Source organism: Herpailurus yagouaroundi, unplaced genomic scaffold, assembly GCF_014898765.1.
Source record: "Herpailurus yagouaroundi ecotype Mexico unplaced genomic scaffold, PumYag 221, whole genome shotgun sequence".
Lineage (NCBI taxonomy): Eukaryota > Metazoa > Chordata > Mammalia > Carnivora > Felidae > Herpailurus > Herpailurus yagouaroundi.
Window position 1 is genome coordinate 12,524,981 of NW_024412452.1, and position 22,516 is coordinate 12,547,496.

General features: G+C 49.0%; 1 protein-coding gene and 1 long non-coding RNA gene across 4 annotated transcripts; one reads left to right on the forward strand and one right to left on the reverse strand.

Moving 5' to 3' along the window:
* Positions 1 to 86: 86 nt before the first annotated feature.
* NAGK (N-acetylglucosamine kinase) lies at positions 87 to 11,271 on the reverse strand. Of its 2 annotated transcripts, XM_040458589.1 has the most exons (10): positions 11,039 to 11,271; positions 9,199 to 9,283; positions 8,946 to 9,044; positions 8,239 to 8,380; positions 7,327 to 7,437; positions 6,516 to 6,628; positions 4,728 to 4,815; positions 3,645 to 3,742; positions 3,073 to 3,151; positions 87 to 2,231 (listed from the first exon to the last, which is right to left on the reverse strand). In XM_040458589.1, exons 1-10 carry the CDS (start codon positions 11,065 to 11,067, stop codon positions 2,041 to 2,043), a joined length of 1,035 nt encoding a protein of 344 aa, XP_040314523.1. In that variant the 5' UTR covers positions 11,068 to 11,271; the 3' UTR covers positions 87 to 2,040. The 2 variants fall into 2 exon arrangements, with proteins under 2 accessions (XP_040314523.1, XP_040314524.1); XM_040458590.1 differs by lacking the exon at positions 9,199 to 9,283 and having other exon boundaries at positions 11,039 to 11,174.
* On the forward strand, positions 11,181 to 20,643 carry LOC121019281 (uncharacterized). Of its 2 annotated transcripts, none has more exons than XR_005785521.1 (3): positions 11,181 to 11,329; positions 15,745 to 15,806; positions 20,443 to 20,643. It is a non-coding gene; the product is annotated as an uncharacterized LOC121019281 (long non-coding RNA). The 2 variants fall into 2 exon arrangements; XR_005785520.1 differs by lacking the exon at positions 11,181 to 11,329 and adding an exon at positions 11,336 to 11,468.
* The last annotated feature ends 1,873 nt before the right edge of the window (positions 20,644 to 22,516 follow it).

Here is a 22,516-nt window from a genome sequence, read left to right on the forward strand (position 1 = left end):
AATCTGAGCTGATTTGCCTGTTTAGACCTTTTTGAAATACTATAGTTATGTCTATTCATTTATTCACATCCTTGAAGATGGGAATGTTGTATTCGTTCACTAAAACATTTTATTAAACTTAACTGAAGTGGATTACAGAAAAGCAGATATTGTAAACATGCAGTTCCATAAATTTTTGTCAAGTTCTCAGCTGGTAGGAGGTATAGGGGGGTACTCATTTTTAATCCTCAGAGCACCCATCACAGCCACGAGACATTCAGTGCTTGCTGAATGAATGATCTAGATGAGGCTGTGCTGTTGCTGAAATCCCACAGGTAGAGTAAAGCAGTGCTGGCTTCATTTGAGTCCCGTTCTTGTTCCATGCTTTTGCTTGGTCACAAGGCTGTTTGAGGCTCAGGAGAGATAAATATATCCATCTCTAACGCCTTCATAGCATGGAATCCCATTAGTTACTCCTGGTATCTTATTAGGGAAGGAGATTACAAGTTTAAATAAAAGGTGGAGAAACTCAACAAAAATCACTATGACTTTCTGCACCACAACCTCTGGTAACAGGGCCCTCCTGCTGGAAAATTACACTGGATGAGGAGACAGGAACACATTTGACCTTGTGCACTTTAATATTGCCTTTATTTTTCTCAACTAACATTTATTCAACCCTTATGCACGGGGACTAAAAAATCAATTAAGATGTGCTCCTTGCTTGCCTCTAAAACCTGTAGTGTCCCACTGGAATAGCAGAGCCTAGACAATGAATGGTAAGGAAGAGGGATGGCCATATTCTTGAATATGAACTCATATATTTATGTTCTATTTGTACACTCTCCACCAATGAAGTTTTAGATTCTAAATCCAAAATACTGATTGATCCTGGTCCTGAGATCATGTAAAAAAAACTTCTCAAAGTTTTTTACATGTGCTGCACCTCTGCAGCACAAATCACCCGAGGTATTCAGCAAAAATGAACATTTCCACCTCTTCTTTGACCTACTGAATCAGACACCTTATAGAAGAGAAAGACAAAATTCTTTTGTGTTGATAGCACAACCTAGAATAACTGATGCACATAAGCTTGAGAACCAATGTCTGATACATGGTCCATGCCTTCTAACAGCTTACACTCTGAACATCTACAGAAGCAGCCATTGTGGACAGAGACTCCGTCTTTGGTCTTCACCAAGCAGCATGGGCAGCAAAACAGGAAGCTTTGGCCTGGTCTTTACTGATCAAACCAACAGTATCCAGGGGACAGGAATCCTATCTGCTCTTCACCGATGTTCATTATTATGTGTCACACAACAAATGCAAAATGTCTTCTATAACCAGAGCCAGGCTAGGAGTTACCAGGAATATGGAGGCCACCTAGTTGTGTCTAATTGGCCTTCTTGGATCTAAGTCATCCTCATAACCTCTCAAGAACTCATTCGTGGGGAAAAACTGCAAAATGTGCTGTTTACCTAGAGGCACCAAATCCAGTGAGGTAATTCTCTGAGACCAGAATGGTACTGTCCCCTAAACCCTACCGGGGCTCTCAGGAGGTGAGGGTGTGTCTAAGGTTAGTCCCTGTGATGTTCTCCACAGAAAACCTTTAGCTCCTTAAAAATGGCTGTACAGGCATCATTACCCATTTTGACAGGAGACAACTGAGGTCACTGTTTAACTGGCAGCCGCACAGCATGTACATATGCTAATGTTGGGGGGGGGGGGGAGGGATGGCACACGTGAATGTTCTGTGCAACTGCGTGGCAAGCAGATCGCAAACCACAGGCCAAGTACCTGGGCACAGGGCTTTAAATCCTAGACTAAAACCATTCCTGAGCTTTATAGGATACCTACTGGCAGGTGCCCTGAGGATGTACACAGCAAGTGTGCTTGATAACACAATCCAATAGGGGAGTGGGTAAAGTGTGTTTATTTTCTTTCATATGTGTTTTTCTTTAAAAAAAAAAAAAAAAAAAAAAAAGGAAAAGGAAAAAAGCCTCCTCCTTTCCAATACTCAGTGTCCACTGGGCTTGTAGTGGTAGAGCCAGGGCCAGCCCCCTAGGAGAAGGTGTAGGAGTAGAAGGCAATGGCATTGGCAGTGTAGTCCATGGGGAGGAGGTGCCCAATATGCCTGGCCCCTAGGCTGGCCCCGCCCAGGGCAGAGGAGTGTTGCAGCTTCATCAGGGTGAAGCTGGAGAAGGAGTTCTGGGCCTGTTTCTCTCTGCCCCGGGTCAGTGCCAGAATGAAACCTGGAGGGAAAGAGGGCAGATGACGGAGGTGACAGCAGACCAGCACCCTGTGGTTGAGACCAGGAGAAGGTGGTACAAAGACAGGGAAAGAAGAGGTCCAGGCCCTGAGGCATTCCCACACAGGTCTTCGAGGGGCCCACATGCCAAATCCCTAACAGGGCAGCAGGGTACAGGAGCCCAGTAATGGCTGTGGGGTCCTAGAGCCTGCAGCCACCAAGCACCCAATGCCAGGAACTCCAAGGAAGCAATGGGGTCCTTGAACTACTTCAGAATGTCTAATGGAAACCACAGTTACCCGAACCAACCAATGCTGGGTTGGTTTCCTTCTGGCTGGGACTGTGTTGACTACAAATGTCACCACATGCTGGTCAGAAGCTCTCATTTTAAGTGAGGCTTATCTTTAATTTTTAAAAAGTGGTGCATATTAGGGGCGCCTGGGTGGCTCAGCTGGTTGAGTGTCCAACTTCGGCTCAGGTCATGATCTCGAGTTCATGGGTTCTAGCCACACAATGGGCTCTGTGCTGACAGCTTAAGAGCCTGAAGTCTGCTTTGGATTCTCTGTCTCCCTCTCTCTCTGCCCCTCCCCTGCCCATACTCTGTCTCTGTCTCTCAAAAAATAAAATAAAGTGTTTTTAAAAAGTGGTGCATATTTAATAAATCCTTTAAAAAGAACATCGTTTAAAGAGTTCAAGGAAGCTGGATGGGACATTGTATCAGGGCTCCATGGCAGAGTGAAGGCTAAGGGCTATGGCCTATCCAAGCCTCTGGGCCCAGGTCCCAAGTCCTCCCTGGGCAGGCAGCTTTCCCAAGCACCCCCTTCTGCCACCCACCCTATACTCACCTTCCCTTAGCAGCTCCCAGCTGTTCCACACAGAGCCCACACACAGGATGGGGAGGCCCATCTCCCTCTGGAACAAGGCCTGGCGGAGAGCAGAAATGGCTACTGGGGGCAACCAAACCTATCCAGTGCCGAAGTGGGGTAGTTTCTTAAGTCCAGCCTACCCTATCCCAGTTATTCTCCCTCTAGCCAAGGTGTATGGAAAATAAGGGAGAAAAACAGGGGGATTCATAAAACCAAGGGAGGGAAAGGAAAGGAAAAAGGGTTAAGCAACAATACAGAGGAGGGAAGGGAAGAGATGGAAATCGACAAAAACATGCACCACATTAAACCAATTTACTATATACAAATACAGGTTGTAGGCCGGCCACAGAGGGGAGGCTCTGGACCAAAGAATTTCCATGTGTTACAGACTTCATACGGAATTTTTCTCATACCCTAAGCTCATTTAAAATTGCGCCCCATTTACAGAGTTTGATAGGACAGTCTCAACCCTAATGAGAAAGAGTCAAATCTGGCCCTGCAGCATCCCACCTGCGGGGATAAATGAGGATTCATTTCCCACCTCAACTCACCGGGTCAACCTCAGGCAACACAGCCACAATGTGTCTGCCCAGCATCTCCCCAGCCTTCCTGAAGATAAAACGGGAAAGGGGATCTCCTTGCTGAGCACCTGGGGGAGAGGGGAGGGAAGGGAGCTGGTGAATACCTAGCGAGCTGCCTGTCCTCTGCTATTCCCTCTGTTGCAGGGCAGCAACAGGAGTACCCATAGCTAGCAAAGTAGGAATGGATGCCCACCTCATTGGCATGTAGGTAAGCAAGCCTCCAAATCGGTCTCTCCATCCTTACTCCCCTGCCCACACCACATACTCCCACCTTAGGAGGGGTGTCCTGTATGGAGGAGGTTCATCCCACGTGCATGAGAAGGGGCAGCCCCCCCACCGCCCCGGAAGAGCACAGTGCCACCTGGTCTGTACTCCAGGTTACACAGTTACTGAGTCTATCCCTGAAGGTCTCTCACCTCTAGGGACCCAAGACCTTACTTGGGCAGCTGACTGGTGCTCCTGCCTCCCCGTCCCCCAAGCCCCCATCCAACAGCCTGCTGTTGGTCAGCCCCTCCCTAGCTCTGCTCTGAAAAGGTCTCAGTCCAGCAAGACCTAAGAGGGCCCTATAATGCCATGAGGCCTTAGGAATCAAATGAAAGGAGTATGAACCTTATAGTGGAGAAGCAATGTGCAGGCAAGCAAGCCCTATGGTTTAGTTTCTCCTGACACCCAACCCAATAGGCCAAACCTCTCTATGACCTCCTAGGTTTTTGGGTATCATTAGTTGTTTTGTTTTGTTTGTTTTGTTTTAATTATAGATGTGACCAAAGAATTGCTTCATAAATTTCTCAGAAACAGACACATAGCCTGCACAAGCCATAACAGCTGTCAAGAAGAGAAACATAGATAATATAATTTTCATACAACCCACGTGTCCTTCAGGCTCCATTCCAAGGCCCACCAGTACCAAGGCACACGGGGGCAGAGAAATGAAATCACTTGGTCAAAGGGAAATTAGCTTCCAGTTTCCATACGAACCCCATTCTATCCCGCAATTAGGGAGGTCTTTGAGAAACAAACTAAATAAAACCCTGCCCCACCTCTATCTAGTACCTTCTGCAATTTTCCGGCAAAACCCAGCAAACCTGCATTTATCAAAGTCCCTATACAGGTGGGTGAGGATTCCTAGACGATCTGGCACCTGAGAGACAGAGAAAGGGCACAGATAGTTATCAGAAGCAAAGGAAAATAACCAGCTGGCCCACCCAAGTTGACCTTCCTGATGTCTCTGTTTGGAAAGCTGGAATAATGTTTGTTTCTTAAGTTCTAGAGAATATAAAGATTTGAGATTTCTCATTTGAAAAAAGTTGTTTTCCCCACATGGATTCCATCGCTCCTTGTCCTTAGCTTGGATACATACAGCACATATCACAGATCTGGGCTCACCAAGGTGTGTTCAGTAGTTCCGTGAGTTGCTCATGAAAAGATTTCTTTGGGGAAAGGAATCTAAGGACTATCACACATTGCAACCCTGAGTCACAGTGCACATTAGCAAATTAAAGGCCCTGTGAAGTCCAGAACCAAGAAATCTATTTGTTTCTCCCAAACTTCTCTGACCACAAACTTCTCTCCCTTCTTTCACCTCAACAAACCGCCTCTGCAGGTCCTGAGGAACCAGTGCTTCCCCAGAATACACTACGAAAATGGAACAAGGGGGCTACAATTTGGGCACCTACAACAATATATTAAGCATGTTATGAACATGGTCTCTCTTAATCTTTGAAATGACTTTAGAAGAATGACTAAAGGACAAAAGAGGGAGTGGCAGATATATCGGTGGGTGTAGAACCAATCTGTTGGGTCAGGGTAGCTTAACTCCACTTTCCACGGCAACTGCTATCCAAAGTAATTTCTCTTCCTGGTCCTTCCCCATCCCTCACCTTGGCCCTGGCCAGAGTTTCTCTTTTTTTTTTTTTTTTTTAATTTTTTTTTCAACATTTATTTATTTTTGGGACAGAGAGAGACAGAGCATGAACGGGCGAGGGGCAGAGAGAGAGGGAGACACAGAATCGGAAACAGGCTCCAGGCTCTGAGCCATCAGCCCAGAGCCCGACGCGGGGCTCGAACTCACAGACCGCGAGATCGTGACCTGGCTGAAGTCGGACGCTTAACCGACTGCGCCACCCAGGCGCCCCCAGAGTTTCTCTTTAATCATCAATCCATGAACTTTGAAAACACAGGTCCTATCTTCCAGCAACTCTAATTTCCTTCACTGAGCTGATCCCTAGCCCCTGTAAAGCAGCTCCCACTCAGAGGTGTCTATCAAATAGATTTCTCTTCCTTGTCTCCCCCTTTACCTTAGGTTCAGCTAAAGGCAGCTGTTTCCTAACCCACTACAAGTAAGCATGGCCCAGACAGAGGAAAAGTCAGTCCCTAATGCCCTGGGTAGGAGATTATACCTCCCTCAGAACTTTCCCTGCCCAACTCTTTAATAAGCTGTCCTCCCTGACCCCTACAGGCCAGAGACAGCTCATTGTCCAACACACCTGTGCAACCTTCACCTGCTGTCTCTGAGTACACAGTCTCCTGATCTCACCCTGCACTTCTCATTCAAGCCTAAAATGGCATCTGCCTTCATCTCCCAGCAGGGTCTAGCTGCCCAAGAATGAATTCTAGCTAACCACTTGTCCCCAGCCTACCTATTCCTCATGCCTGACAACCTCATGGAATGTATCACCTACATCATTATGAATCCTGTCCTCACTTGGAACTTTTCCATCCTCCAGCTCTGACCCACAACTCACCCCAACGTCCCTGTGGCTCATCCATCTACATTCCCTCCTGCTCAGCAGCCATTGCCCATCCCAGGTGTGCATGTTTACCAGAGGCAGGGGGAAGTACCTGGAAATAGTTGAACATTGCCTGTTTGATGTAGCCAATGTCATGAGGAGCCGCCTCTAGGTTGTCAATAGAGTCAAACACTATTTTCACTGCTTGGTGTGCAATCCAGTAGGCTGTGGAAAGCAGAGAGGACTAAGTAGATGGGGCAGTCTCCCTGGGTTCACAGATAGGGAAACTCAGACCTAGACAGGTCAATGATTAGCATGGGTATTACAGCAAATTAGGTGCCCCAACTCCCAGCCTTGGGGCCTCAGTTTAAACTGTACCTGACCAATCCACTAAGGGAAAGCTAGGGGGAAGACAGGACAGCGGAAGCTGTGTCACACTAGCTCCTACCCCAAAATAAAGTCGGTCAGCTGTCACACAAACCACTGTAGTCACTGCCATGAGCTGACCCCAAAGACCCCTATGAAAATATACACCTGCTACCTATGAAGAGGTCATGCAGGAGGAGCTTCTATACCTCTCTCCTACTAGCAGACTGATACAGGATGTCCTGGCACCTATGGCCTTAACTTTCATAGTGTCAGTTTCTCCCAAAGGACTCCAAAAGTGAACACAGGTAGGCAACAACTATTACGCTGAGGCAGGAATCTGAATCTGGATACAGATCACTGCTGAGGACTAAGGTCAACCACTAGTCTGGCACCTCTCAGTCATTATCCTGTACTCAGAACAATTTTTCAGGAGCTGTCTGAGAAAGCCCCAAGGGGTCGGGGGCCAAGGGCAGGGGAGAGGAAGATGGGGAGGTGAAGGAAGAGAAGGGTCCAGGACCCCGAGCCAGAGCCAGGCCCAGTTAGCATGAGCTCACCTGAGCCCTCGTCCCCCATCATGTGGCCCCAGCCGCCACAGCCACTCTCGGAGCCATCCGGGTTGATGAGCCTGCAGTTGGAACCTGTCCCAGAGATGAGCACGATCCCACCTGGGGAAAGGGCATGGGAGGCTCAGTGTAGTCAAGGCCCCCCACGGAGCACACAGCTTCTGAGGAAAGACAGGACAGAAACCAGCCCTGGGCTCACCACCCAATCTTGTAGACATAACCGAGCCCAGCTAGCTTCCTGCCTGAAAGTGGAGGGCCTGAGTCTCAAAGAAGCTCCAGTCTACACAGAGCCCTTCTCTGGAAGACAAGAGGAACACGAGCCTGTCTCCTCTCCCAGCCAAGAGACTACCTGCCTTACTGAGTGCCTATTATGAGCCAGGGATTATGCCAGATCCTGTTCACACAGTGATACTGATTCAACATCCCAAACTACATTTGTGAATACAACTGCCCCATTTTAGAGTGGAGGAAATTGAAACTCAGAGAGTTCTAGAACTTCTCCAAGATGGTACGCTGGCAAAATAGGAACAGAGATTGAAATGCTGATCTTGCAATAATACCAAGGCCCTTTTACACTGCTACCACAGAGCTCCTCCCATTTTCTTTTTAGCACTTAACTGCTTTCCCAGCCATCCTCATCCCCGCGCTGCCCCAGGGGCTCCCTCCTCTGCAGTACACTCTTAGGTTTCACTCTTGCCTCCCATCAAGATACTGTTCTGCCCTCCCACCTTCTGTCCGGGCCTTGCTCTGACAGGAACTTGAGCCAATAAAAAGAACAGGGAGAAGGAAACGGGGTATGCTGACGCCTGCCTTCCAGATATTGTAAGACAAGTTCTGCTGGCTATCCTGAAGGGGCTTTCCCAAGAAAACCAGTTCTCAATCTCACCCCTCCCTTCTCCTCACCATCCTGCGTAGCCGTGGCGATGGAGCCGGCAGCATCGGTGGTGATTAAATAGCTTTCACTCAGGTAGGGAAATCGGTCCCTCAGCTCCTCCGTCAGCATCTTCACCGCGTCCTCCTGCTCCCCTCCGCTCAGGGACAGGCCCTAGGCCGCAGGGGAGGTGAGTTAGCGAGCAGCACCCTAGACTCAGCTCCTTTCGCAACCCCCTCCCTTCATGGTGTCTGTCCCTTCTCTCTACGTCGGGGCGTAAGTCCTCCTTCTACCCTAAACATGACCCATCAGAGGGCTGTGGCTGCAAGAGGAACCTGATCTGGGAATGAACCCAAAGAGGCGATTCAACAATGCCAGGTTTGTAGCATGGGAGGGTCAGTAGTGCCCTGAACAGGCGGAAGAGCAAGCAGAGGAGACAGACTTGGTTTGGAACACATGGGGTTTAGCTGGGCCTGCAGAACATCTCACTGAGGCTATGGCCAGGGAGTGGTCAGCACTACAGCAACTTGAGAGAAACATCTGAGCTAAGAATAACAGCTAACATTTAATGAATGCTTATAGGTCAAGCTCTGTGCTGAGCCACAAGAACAGGTGAGAATCTGTGTTTCTACACCAGAGACTAAGCCCTCAAGGCCTTTCACTCTGTCGTTATCAGACTCATCTAGTGAAAATTGCTGTGTTTCTGTGACTTAATTCCCAGGCTCTATCCCAGACTCACCAAGCTTCGTAGAGGGACCAGAGGATCCACCCCCGCTTTCATCTTGGCCCTGTTCACCATCTCGTTGATCCTCTCCAAACACTTGTCTTTCCCGATCAGCTGGCCCCAAGCAAGGGAAGAGAAGTTACAAAGGCTTACATGACCTGTGTTGCCCCTAGAGGCTGCTGTTAAGTGGCCCCAACCACCACCTTAATGGGAGCTACAGAGAATAAAAGCACAACCAAACCCACTGGTCCCTCACTGTGGTCTTTACCCAGTGGTTTGTGCTGAGTCCATCCGCTTCTGCCAGGATCTGCCCATCCTCTGAGAGTAAAAGGACCTTGGACTGTGAGCCTCCCCTACAGAACACAAGGCAGCACTCAGTCTTACTCAGACAAACCTGCAGGTATGGCTAAGCTTATGCAGTCCTTGTCACAGGCAGAGTCCAGTGAGATGGAGGCAGCTTCGGCAAACCCAAGTCCCGTGCCCAAGCCCACTTCTGTGGTTTGGTGTTTGATGTGCTACCGAAGTGAAACGTTCCTGCTCAGCCTCCCTTGGGAATGTCCTACTTATCCTGCAAGACCCTACTTCTCGATCACCTGGTCCTTGAGACCTCTGACATGTGGCCCACCCCAATCCCCACGGCTGCCTCAGTTAAGCCGTATCAGTGCCCCCATAATTTTCAAGATTCTGTTAAGAATGTTTAGATGTTTTCCTTTCTGCCTCTCACTAGACTACCAGCTCCAAGGGGCCAAGCTCTGGATCATGTGTCCACCCTCATGCCTGGCACAGCCAGACTCAGTAAATGTGACTAAAGGGAATGGCACACATCTCTGCTTCTTTCACAATAGCTAAAGGCTGCCTTTCAAGGTCCAGTTCCCAGTTCTTCAAGAAACCCTTGGGAGAAACACTGGTCAGATGGCAGGGAGAGTTTATGCCTACTTAGGCAACCAAATGGCAAAATGCTTATTAATGGGGGAAATGGTCATTGGTAGTTTGGTGAGAGGTCTGTGGTGGTGTGATGTACGTTTCTTTATCGATCAGTACTCTTGGGAATATCAGAAGAGGACACCAAACGTCCCACTGTTCAAACTCAAAGACGACAAGAAGTTTCAAGGGTGTAGTCAATGCATGAGGTGGCAGATTCAGTATCCAAAAGAATTTGACAAACTAGAAAAATAGGTCATTATCTTACACATGAATAGAACATGGATAAACACAAGCTCCTGTACTTTTTTTTTTTAACAGATAGGATGGGGGAGATCAACCTTAAAAATTCATGTTTAAAAAAAAAAAAAAGACATTGAGTTGCGAGCCAGCAGTGGGATGTGGCTGCCACAGAGGTAATCCCAATTTCAGATTCAAAAGTAAGTACCTGGGCTGAGACAAGAGCCACCCTCTATTAAGCTCGGGTTTGACACACCCACATCCACAGAATGCTTTCACTGGCAGGGGACTTGGCAATCCTCTCATTCATCCCTCTTCTCACTTTACACATGTGATAAAAGCCCAAATAGGGCCAAAGTCTTGCCCACAGTCATACAGGAAGCATTATTACAAAAAATCCAGTAAACGAGCTTTTAAGCAGGAAAAATCCAAGAATGACAGAGGGCTCGATCTAGCGCGAGGAGCCTGAAGTGCCGACAAGAACAGAGGGGTTCCAGACACTAGTACAGGCTAGCACTTGGGCTACCCTCTGGCAAAGGTCTTTGTCCTGGCTTCCACCACACTCCCACTCCCCACCCCAGTCCAGCAACTTCACACCTGACACCAGTTCAGCCAAACTCTCTCCAGGGTCGGGAATGAGGAAAAGGAACTTCTCTAGCTGGGGCCGGTGGAGTGGGTCTTCATGGGAAAAAGAGGTGTGGTTCCACCGTGAAACATAAAAGACCCCGCGCCCCGGCTGTGGCCACGGCACACGATCCCGCGCGGAAAGGCATCGCTGCGCTTGCACACACCCCTCCTCCGCAAGGCCCCCGCACTTCAGAAGCCTAAAGTGGCCAGACCCTAAAGTGGGAGGTCCCCAGCCTGCCAGCCTGGGCACGGGCTTCCTTCCGCCCTCCGACCTTTTCCAAGCCGCCCCTCCCGGGTTCCCTCCGCCGGGCCGCACTCACCCCTCTACACCCCCGTAGAGAGCGGCCATGCTGGTAGTGCGCCGCCGCAGCCGCCGATCCCGCTGTTCGGTTTCCTCCCGCCCACCTGCCCGCTCCGCCCCGCCCCGCGTCACGTGAACGTCCGCGCCGTCCAGCTGACTGCGCGGGGCGTGGCGCAGCGAGCCGCCGCTAGCCTCGGGCGGAACCAGTGAGGGCCTCTGCGGCAACTCCGGACCCCGGCCGGATCCCTCCCCACCAATTGGACCCTGCCTCCGGAGATGATACCAGATCCCAAATGAAGGAGCCAGAAAGGTGTGTCCGGTTCCCACCTGCTGGATACGTCAGTGCCCTGCCCACCCCCCAGCGCCCGGAAGTTGCTGGCAGCCCCGCCTCGCGCGTGCGCACAGCCTGTGAGCCACGTTGGCTGTCGGTGACGGACTCTGAGACTGAGGTGCGACCAGTTCCCTGAGTGGATGTGGGTCCCCGGGGCGCTGAGCGCACAAGTTAGGGGCACTGCGTTAAAAATTAGGATGGCCAACCCGGCACCTGCCTGGGGATGGCAAAAGTCACGCTTGCGCGTACAAGCACCACGCAGACTTTTTGCTGCGCTCGTGCCGAATGTGCGTAACCGGAAGTAACTAGAATTGGGCTGGGAAAGAAGAGCCCTCGAGGCTGTCCTTGCAACCCGGATAAGGGGGCGGTCAGCTCTTAGTACCCGCTCAGTTCAAGTCTTTGTGCAGGGAGGGTATTTGCGGGGACATAGACTACAAAACTTTTGTTGCCCTCCAACTACCACCCCACTCTCCTTTACACGGAACTGGAAAAGGTAAAGAGCGAGAAGGGGAGGGGGGCGGGGAATACTAGCCATGGTTAGGAGCCGGGCTGGGGCTCCTGCAGCACTCAGCAGACTCCTCCAGGCTGCTCGGGGCCCACGATGGGACAGCTTGTCAGGTCAGGAGGGAAGTCAGCTGCCTTTGGCATCTCTTCAGCCTTAGGGAGGAGTCCTAGCCTGGTCCCTGCTCTGCCCGCCCCCCCTCCCCGCGACGTAACTTGCATCTCCTTCTAGAGAAACCCTGCATTAGTAGCTTCTTTCCCTGATAGCCAGTTGGGTCTGGTTATGTTTTGGTGTCAACCTTTGGCATATATGTGCTTTTTTAGACTGGAAGAGAGGAGTCTTTATCTCATGTCTTACCTATTTGGGACGCTGAAACCCACATTGGACCCTTCAAGTGTAGTTAAAATGTAAATCACTGCGTCATAGAGAATATCAGAGAGAGGGTTTTTGTATGCCAATTTGTATCATTCACGTTCCTAGAACATCTGAGCTGGGAAGTGCTTAATCTAACACACGTTTTTAGAATAATGGAATTCATAGATTCTGGTGGGATTAAACTGGGCAGGATTTTTAGAGGAGAGGAGATTACAGGTGGATTTGAAAGGACTGTGCCTTTTTGCACACTAGTGCAGTCAGCTTTGGGACTTGTATGTGTGACAAAGTTTCCCTTTGTACTGCTTGTTTAGAAAAGGAAGCAGAAGAGAAAGTGCCCAGATTCCAAGATTCCAATGCAAGGATTAAGTTCACCACAAATTAGCTGATGACCTTGGGTGAATTACACACAATTGCTGCCGCTTCTCATCTACAAAATGGAAATGCTAAACATCCACCTCCCCAGAATAACACAGAATTTAAATAAATATCAGAAGAATTTTGGAACCCTTGAAGTACACAGATTTTAACTAATTTTTATTTACATAGTTAATTACCATGTGCTGTCCAGCACGCTAGCCATATGGGACTTCTGAACACTTGAAATGTGGCTAGTCCAAAATGAGATGTGCTGTAATTGTAAAATACAGGATTTCAAAATAAGCTAACAAACAGAGACCAGCTTTGAAAACTCCCTGAGAGGACAAAACCAGTCTAGTCAAACAAACAAGGCTTAATTTAGCTTACTTTGCAAGACTAACTTGACCTGGGTCATTTCTTGCTTTTTCCTCTAGAAATCATAAGCAAACTGTTTCCCAAGGTTCATAAGAAGTAACCACTGACCAATTCCCTATCATTTAAGAAAATTTTAATGTTATAACAGCAGAGGCCACTTGTAGGCAAACAGGCTTGAGCAATGGAATGTAGAAAAGGCCCACAAGGGCTCCCTGGCTGAGTACAGACAGGCGCATTGGGCCACCCACCTCAAAATATCCATAGGCCCTAACTGACCAGTGGGCTACTTACAACCAGGCATAGTTACCAAAAAAGGGAGAATTCCATACGTGGCCGTACCTCATCTTCCCCCTTTAAAAACAGCCCCCACCCACTGCCTTGTTGTCCACAGCCTCTCCTTTGCTGTTTTGCCTGCTTCTCCCTTGTGGTGTATTCAATAACCTGTTTCCTTTGTTTGCTGAAGGTGAATTCTTTCACCTCCCGAGCCAGCAGCTTCCACCTGATCTTTGCCCCACATTTTGGAGGCCCCATCTATCAAGACAGATACCCCATTTAGACACCATAAATAACCAATCACAGTAAAGAATAAACAGTCACTGTTTTGTCACTAAACAAGCTGTTTTATACCAATATGTGACAACAGTGAACCTCATTCCATGTTTTGGTTTGAGTGCTCCTAGTTTGCAAACTCTTTATTTTGGAGTGTGCACAGTAAACTTTTACTACTTCAATGACTCATTGGTTTTACTTCTGTTATTTCTGAACTTTTGACAGCATTGTACGTTATAGTTCCATAAAACTCTTACATGTACCTTTATCTCGTTTGATCATTTTACCAACCCCATGAAAATACCAGAGACTTCTAACCACATATTACAACTGAGGAAACTGAGGCTCTGAAACCAAAGTATTAGTTTAGGCTTACACAAATAAATGTTCCTTACTATGGGTGTGGTAGTTATGGGAAGGAAATAAAGATGTTGCAATAGAGACAAGTGTTAACCTCTATTTAGCTTTGTAAAAGTTTAATGGCCCGTTATACTGGGCTTGCAACATCCCAACAGCCCCTCCTGTGATGCTCATGTGGTTGGTAAAGTCCTCTTCTGCAAGCCACAGTCTTGTTCTCTGTCTTCCCTTTTTTGTCCCTGTGAGTCCAGGGAGGCCATATTTCCATTGGGAGTGGGGATTGGGGCAGGCAAAGGGGACAGTAGGAAAATATCTTCTCTCCCAAATCCACTTATGATCTTGGGGCAGAGGACTTTGGGGCCCAAGGTCCTCAACAGGTTATGTTGACTTCAAGGCACAACAACTGTTTTTAGTCACTGATGTGGATAACAAAGGTAAAAGAAATGTAGATAAATTTCCTTATAACCTGCAGCAAATACTTGACAAATACTTGAAACAGGCAGAGTATAACATTTCTCCAGGAACACCCAATTGTCTTAATGCTTTGCTGGAGGGAGAAACAAGTGGTTAACTGATAAAGATCACAGTAAACTAGTGGTTAACTGACAGAGATCACAGTCAGGCAGGACTTGAGTCTGTATCAGTTTGCAACTGTCTTAATGATTTACAAGAAAAAAAAGCGATCTTATCAATAGCCAAACTTCCAGAAACCTATAGATTCAAAGTCCTGGGACCCTGTCATCACCCTCCCCTCCATAGGGTAGAAAATCATATATAATCAGTCACTCCTCATAATCCCAGGGCAGCTCTTTGTGTCCACGGGTCTTGTCCCCGTGCTTTAATAAAACCACCTTTTTGCACTAAAGATGTGTCAAGAATTCTTTCTTGGCCATTGGCTCCTAACCCCCACATTTCCACATCACTAACCACTGTATTTCCAGGGCTAACCTCAGTACAGGGCAGGTGAGAGGAGTACAGGGCTAACCTCAGTGCAGGGCAGGGTAGTTTTGAGCGTGCTTATAAACTATAAAGCACTGTACTGCAGTCATGAGAGGTAGTAAATGCCCCACTGTGAACGAAAGAAGGAAACAAACAATTTTGTTTTGTTTTGTTTTCAATGTTTTTGAGAGAGAGAAAGGAAGACAGAATCCAAAGCAGGCTCTGTGCTGTCAGCAAAAAGCCCGGTGTGGGGCTCAAACCCATAAACCTTGAGATCATGACCTGAGCTGAAGTCAGACACCTAACCAACTGAGCCACCTAGGTGCCCCCAAGCTGTTTCTGTAGCACAGACAATTTGCAGAACTGATTGAGGAGAGAAAGATGTTTGGAGAAAACAGAAGGGAAACTGGCCTGGGGGAGCAAGAGTTGGAGAAGTGGTCAAGGGGCCTCAAAGGGATCCAGCCCTAATTTGTCCTGAATTGGGAAGCTGCCAGCACAAGTGTGACCTCAGCACTGCTTAGGATTATTAATCTGGCAGGTTCCTTATACCAGGACAAATGGAAGGGAAGAACCTGGAGCAGGGAGACATTTAGAAAGCGGGGGCAGTGGCCCAGGCAAGAATGAGATGAACAAGGAATTGATAAGGGATAAGGTAGAGCAGAAGTCAGGAGGAGAGATCCAAGAGGTCCTGCTGACCTCTCCCTCTGTTGATCTGGGATGAGGGCAGAGACAGAAGCTGGAGTTCACTTTCCCACAGTGAAAGAAGACAGGTAAGGAGCTCCCTTACTAAGGATGGAGGTGGGACTCCAGGGCTGGTAAGGCAAGAGACAGGCTCTTCCAGACCTGCAGGACAGTCAGAAGATGTGAGGAGGGGTATGAGAGACAGAGTGCAGAAGCAGGTGTAGATGGTTGACTATAAATAACCTATCTGATCTTCTAGTCTCCTGCCCTCGACCTGAAGATGTGGGGTCTTAGGCCAGTGCAGCCATCCCAGAAAATCAGGTTGGTTTATTCCTTCTTCCTGAGTGTGTGGGTGTCTGTGTTTGGCCTACGTGTACCTACCTATATGTAGGTGTATATATATTTATTTATATATTTGGACCTGTATAGGCTTCTAAGTGACTTCTGTGTTTACAAGCACATGTATTTGAGACAATATCTTTATGCATTTTTCTGTACTTAGTGTACATATCAAATTACAATTAGAATTTCAATTCTTTTTTTTTGATGTTTATTTTTTGAGAGAGAGAGAGAGAGTACGTACGTGCGAGTGGGAGGGGGGCAGAGAGAGAGGAAGACAGAATCTGAAGCAGGCTCCAGGCTCGGAGCTGGCAGCACAAAGCCTGATGTGGGGCTCGAACTCACTAACCATGAGATCATGACCTGAGCCACTTAACTGACTGAGCCACCTAGGCACCCCTAGAATTTCAATTCTTAAAGGAACCTAAGCAATCCTGGATACGTAGGCACCTCTGAGCAGACACATAGATGTATAAATGTAACTTTGCAGTGCTATGCTGGAACTGTCTTACACTAGCTCACAAAGAACTAATTGTGCACATCTTTCTAACTTGCATTAGGTGATAATCACATTATAGCTCGAAATTGCCATGGTGGGGATATTTACAACACAGAAATCAATAACTGCTATAAATCAGGTTGTTGTTTTCCAGAAAGCTGACTGCTAAACACTTACCAGCTCACACTGGGTATATATGTTTTATGTGTGTATGAGACATCTGTGCTCTGTGTGTATCAGTACATATATGTACATAAAAGTACATATATGATGGGGCACCTGGGTGGCTCAGTCCATTAAGCGTCCAACTTCACCTCAGGTTATGATCTCACAGTTTGTGGTTTCGAGCCCTGTGTCAAGGCCTGCGCTGACAGCTCAGAGCCTGTGCCCTGCTTCAGATTCGGTGGCTCCCTCTCTCTCTGCCCCTCCCCCGCTCATGCTCTGTCTCTCTCAAAAATAAATAGATAAACAAAAAAAGAAGTACATGTATGAAAGTATGTACCTGTGTAGTGGGTTCACTTTTTGATAGACCACAAACTCAGGGGTGCTAAACTGCAACTCATTTCCTACAACTAAGATTAATTCCTGTCTCAGTCCTCCACTATTAATCTAATCATGTACAGGTGAACTCAGTCATTTCAGGTTTCAGTGTAGACCAAACACTTGCGCCCCCCTCCCACAATAGTTCCCCAGGTTTGCATCTGAGGGCCAGGGTTAAATAACATGCAGCAGCGTGAAGAGGCGCGGCCATACCAGCTGCCAAGATGCCCAGTTCTCTTGTGAGGGCCTCTAACCAGTCTCCCTCTCCTGAGATTTTTCCAGGCCTCTAGTTGTTCAGTCTAGACTGCCATTTTTGGAACATGTCCTCTTGTCCGGTTCAGAGGGGTTAGTTTCCTTCCTCCTGGGCTCCTGGACTCTCCCTCCAGGATGCCGCCTCCAGGATTAATGGGGTGGGGGGGGGGGGGAAGAGGAGCATCATGTCACCTAACTACACAACACCCATAAGATAAACTGCAAGCCCATCTCATAGAGACCAAAATGCCCATAGGTCAAGGGCCTCACAGAGGGCCAAGCTGGGGTTTGAACCCAGTTCTTTCTGACTCTAAAGCCTTTCCACTCTACCAGATGGCCCCAATTCTCAGCAGATTAGGGGCACTTGGTACATACTTTTGGTCAGGATGCCTTAGGCCACTGATGCTCAATAAATCATAGAATTCCAAATTCCGTCATCTGACTTTGTACCAACTGTTGTTACCTGCCCTGACGCTGTGGTACAGCAGGAAATCCAGAAATAAGTGTACCCGGAGCGAGGGCCAGGAGGCTGACCCTGTAGGGAGTCTGAGACACGTAAAGGGGTGGGCGGAGGGGGATGAGTCTCACCAACTTCCACTCCCCAGCCTGTCCCATTCCTTTCTCAGGATTTGTTCTTTGGCACCTAGCTGGAGCTCTGGACCCAGAACTTTCTGAGCTGCCGACAGTCTGTGTCCCAGGAGGGAAGGGCAAACCACTGAGGGTGGGGTGGGTTAGGCAGACAAGCCCTGAGGTCAGATGCTCCCAGGAGGGAAGAGGTCCCTCCATTGCAAGGGAGAGGCGGGTAGAGGGGAAGCCTCATCTCTTCCAGGCCCCTGCCTTGCCTATATGCAAATGTAGGGAAACCAGACACCCCCTTTAATAAAATTACTTCTTTTTCCAAAAATAAAGAATTGTAGTTTTTATTGAGACAACTGTAGCAATTGTAAGCAATACTACAGAGAGATCCCAGGGCCTGTAGCACAATATCACACCCAGATATTGACACAGATCTATCAGTCTCCCAGATTTTCCCAGTTTCCCTGTACCTGCTTTCGTGTGTGCACATGTGTGTGTATGTGTGTTAGTTCTGTGTAGTTTCATCACAATTGTAGGTCCATATGTCGGCTGCCACGGTCCCGTCTCCACAAGGATCCCACAAAGTGCCCCTTTTTTATCCACACTCCCTCCCTTCCTCCATCCCCTTTCCTGATCCTGACAACCACTAGTTTGTTCTTCATTTTCCATAACCTTGTAATTTCAAGAATGTGATATAAACGGAAGCTTTTTTCACAAAGCACAGTTCCCTGGAGGCTCATTCAAGTTGTCGTATGTCTCAATAGCTCCTTCCCATTGCTGAGTAGCATTCCACCATTTGGATGGAGTGCATTTCTTTCTAGTGAAATATTTCCCACATACAAAATCCTATATAATGGACATAAAGGTTATAAAGTTGTGGCTCCTTATCTGCAAATCCTTGAGCCCCACAGAAGAATCTGGAAAATAAGGAGAAACTCCATGTTTTGGCACCCACCCTTGAGCACTAGTGGCTGAGTATTTGTCCCCAGGCTGGGTGGGACTGTTTTCTGGGAAGGGGCTGAGCAGAGCCCAGTGTCCCAAGCCTGCAGGTGTTGGTACCTCAGAAGGGAGAAGAGGTAAATAAACCTCTGCCAGACTAGCACCTGTCTAGACAAGGGCCTCTCTTTCTACTCTGACTTCTTTTGGACAGAGGAGGCTGTCCGGAGCCAGTAGAGGCTGGGCAGGGACCCCCCTCAGAGCAAGTCCCCACCAGCACCAACTGCTGCCTGGGGATGGGGCAAGTGCAAGGGCAGTCCTAGGATCAGACAGGCCTCTGCCAGCAGGGCTCCTGGAAGGAGGTGGGAATTCAGGACCCAGACCTCTGGGGCTTTGTCTCCCGGAGCTGAGCCTGGCTAGGATCCTCTTATCAGGCACTAAGTGTCTGTGTTTGGACACACAGTAAGCAGCTCAAGCCTTGGACTGGCACAGGACCTCCAGGGAGAGCCCATGAGAGAAGGGGTGGTCCCCTGAGTCAGGTAGAGGGAGAGAAGTGAGGAAAGCACAGGCTGGGAGATTTGCTCCAGGGCAGCCAGGTGTCCTGACTGGCTCTGCCACTCCCTACAGGTGCCCAAAAGACTTCCCTTCCAGCCCAAGCTCCCTCCTCCCAGAATCCTGAGGGTTTTCAACCTCCTCCTCAACTTACCCTTTCTATCGGCCAGAGTTGCATCTGTGTGTGAGGGTGAGCCTGCTCCCTTCTAACCCGGCCCCTTTAGGACTCTCCCAAGGGTGGGAACCCCTCCCTGAAAATCTGACACACAGAAGTGAGGGAAAGGGGCTCCTAGTGGCAACCAGCGCATCGCTTCTGAGCACCTCTACGTGCCTGCCAGGGCTTGAACCAGGCTGCGGGTGGACAGACGTGGGTCTCACAGACTGGCTGGGCAGGCAAGGCGTCACCTCCTAGAAAGTTCACTCAGAAGCTCAGAAGTCACAGGGAGGCAGCAGATGAGTCTGTTGAGGACTGTGGACTCAGTACAAACAGAGGTCAGAGAAGAAAGGGGTTAGAGTGGCCTAGAACTCTCAGCAAGGCTTTTGTGGAGGAGGGATGCCACCTGGGTCTTGAAAGACTGGTAGGAACTGACTGGACAGGCAGAAGGGGCAGGAAGAGCACTGTAAATGAAGTAAGAGGGGTGAGTAGGAGAGTCTCTGCAGGGCAGGGGCCAGGATGAGTGGGATTCTTTAGGATTCCAGAGCCAGGATGCAGAGTGTCTTGTGAGGGCGGGTAACTTCCCTTCCCCGGCCAGTGTGACCTGGCCAGTGTGACCTGTGGGGCAGAAGACTAAACAGAAGGAAGAAGAAGGCTGAGCAGTAGCCTAATCAGTTGAAACAGGCCTCTTGCAGGGTGCCATGCAGGGCTCAGAGAGCTCCTGAGCTCCTTGGAGCTGACCCCTGCTATTGAAATATGTTGAAATACCTGCAAAGAAGCAATGAAACCAGTGGTCTGGTTTGTGCAGGACTGAGGGAGGTCCTGGGATATGGGACTTGCAGTTGTAAAAATGGGATGAGTTGGTCACCCTTTAAAAACAATCCTTTCTGGAGAGGGCCATCCTAGAGCAAGTCTGAAGGGGCTGCCCCAACGATCCATGACACATTATATGACTCAAGTATTTTTTAGGAGAAATGTTCAGATTTCAGCTCTATAGAATTGTCTTCCAGTACTTTAGGAGAGCAGGATTTACATGTGACAGCAAATAACAGAATGAAGTATTACCCACAGAGCAATTCCGGAATGTTTCCCAAATGCTGTTTCCTCAGGAGATGTTAACTGGTAATTCCAGAACAAAGACTTCCTGTGATTCTTGGGAACACAGTCCTCTACCATCCGTCCGCCTGCCATACCCTAACCGTGGAGAGTTCTGCTGCCTGTCAGTACATTAAGGCTCAGAAAAGCCCCAAGGGAGAGAAACCTGTTTCATCCTGTTTAATGGCTCAATAAACAAGGCTATTTGCACAGAAGGAGCCTTGTCTTTACCCCCGCTGCAAATGCTTTCACCCAACACATACAAATTTTCTCATAATTCCAGACTGGAAAACTCTGGAAAAGAACATAGATCTATAGGATCACCCACTTCATGCTCCTGGAGGGCCTGTACCAACTCAGTAATCCCATGGGCAGACTTTAAAGATAATCCAGTTAGAAGTGTAATGTCCATTCGTGTTGAATTTCTCTCTCTCTCTCTCTCTCTCTCTCTCTCTCTCTCTCTCTTTTTCTTTAATAATCCATTGTCTTTTAAATGCTGGACTTTTCCGCTCTTCACCCTAAGGCCTCAGGCTTGGGCTTTGATTCTCTCTGGGCTGGAACCACCAGAAGCCTTGGATCATCCTCTTGCCTTGCAGGGTAGGAGGAGGGGCTGGTTGTCCTCCACTCCTCCTTCCCTGGGGCAGCCCAGATTCCGGGTCAGTAAGACCTTGGCCTGCCCCTGCCTTTTCCTCCTAAGTAGAGGGGCAAGGTGGCTGTCAGCTCTCCAGACCCAGAGCAGGGGTCAGGGCTGGCCTGGGAGGCCCAGAGCCTGTTGTGGACCTTCTCTAGCACACTGCCTCTCTCTGGGTGGTGGAATATATCAAAGGAGGTCACTGGAGTTGTTGACCAGATGGGGTTTGTGCAGTCATAAATCCCCAGCTGGGGCACTGGGGGAAGAAAGACAGGAGAGGGATGGTGCTGCTCCAATCCTCCCTGAGCTCTGCAGTCCCCTACATGGGGCAGATCAGGCAAGGGTGTGGCCACAGGTTGGTTGCAAAACCAGGCCAGAGCACCAGTAGAGGGGCCTCCCTGGAGGAGGCAGCATTGGAGGATGGCATGGAGAGTGACAGATATTACAGTCCCAAACTGGAAGGAAGCTTGGGGCCTGGCAAAACTGTGAAAGGATATAAGTTAGGATCTGGAAGAATGAAAAGTGGGAGCAAGGAGAGCACCTCTGTACAGGAAACCAGGTCTTGAGCTTTCTCAAGGCCCAGGCACAACCCCACTGTCTGGGAAGAAAGTCAGATAACCCAGCACCCACCCAGGATCCCAGACACGGCTGAGGAAAATCCACTTTATCTTCACCCAAACCCTAATATCTCAGAAATGGGGTGTGGTGGCATTAAGCTAGGGCAGCTGCTTCTACTCTAAAAACGGTTCACTGAAAATCCCTGGCAATGGGGTGTTGAGAGCATAAGCGTATCAAGCTTACGGCCCTGACAGATGGATACAAGCAAGGATCGATTTTACTGTTTGAGTTAGCGGTGTTTTTTCTTCCCACCTTTCAGGACCTACCCCCCCCCCCCCCCCACCATATCAGGGGATGTGTACTTTAACAGAAACCCTGTGGGAGAGCAAGGATTGACCTAGCGGGCCCAATGTCCGATGGTGGCATTTCAGGTGCTGTGACAGAGATCTTTGGGCTTGGAATCTTCCCCATACCCCTGTTATCACACCACAGCCCTTAGGCACATGCCCACCCCACGGCCAATCCTGTTTGCTGAGATATCTCTGCTCCCTTTCGGGAGTGAGAGGAGCGGGGGCCACCGTCAGAGGGCCTCGCTGGCCCAGCCGGTCCCACATGGCCGGGCATGTGCGGTTCAGTGGCCGGCTGAGGCCTAAGCAGAGGGGACAGCAGTGCCTTTCCTGAGACAAGTGGGAAGAAGGTATCAGCCATGGCTGACCGAGCGGTGACCCAAGGCCCAACACAGAGCCAATTAGCGGCCACCACGATGGCGGTGGGCTTGCCGCAGCTTCCACGGGAAGCCCCACGTGCAACCGGCGTGTCAGGCTGAGTTAGCACCGGGAGGGCTGAGTGGAGTCCTGCTGGAGGCTGCCTGGATGGGGGAACATGGGTGATAACGCTTC

Bases quoted from the DNA above. Each gene is read 5' to 3' on its own strand.
- NAGK (XM_040458589.1), bottom strand. From the start codon at position 11,067: ATGGCCGCTCTCTACGGGGGTGTAGAGGG. The intron at 9,045-9,198 runs GTAAAGACCACA...GCTTGGGGCCAG, and splicing joins GACTCAGCACAAACCACTGG to CTGATCGGGAAAGACAAGTG. The intron at 4,816-6,515 runs GTACTTCCCCCT...TCTGTCTCTCAG, and splicing joins CAATGTTCAACTATTTCCAG to GTGCCAGATCGTCTAGGAAT.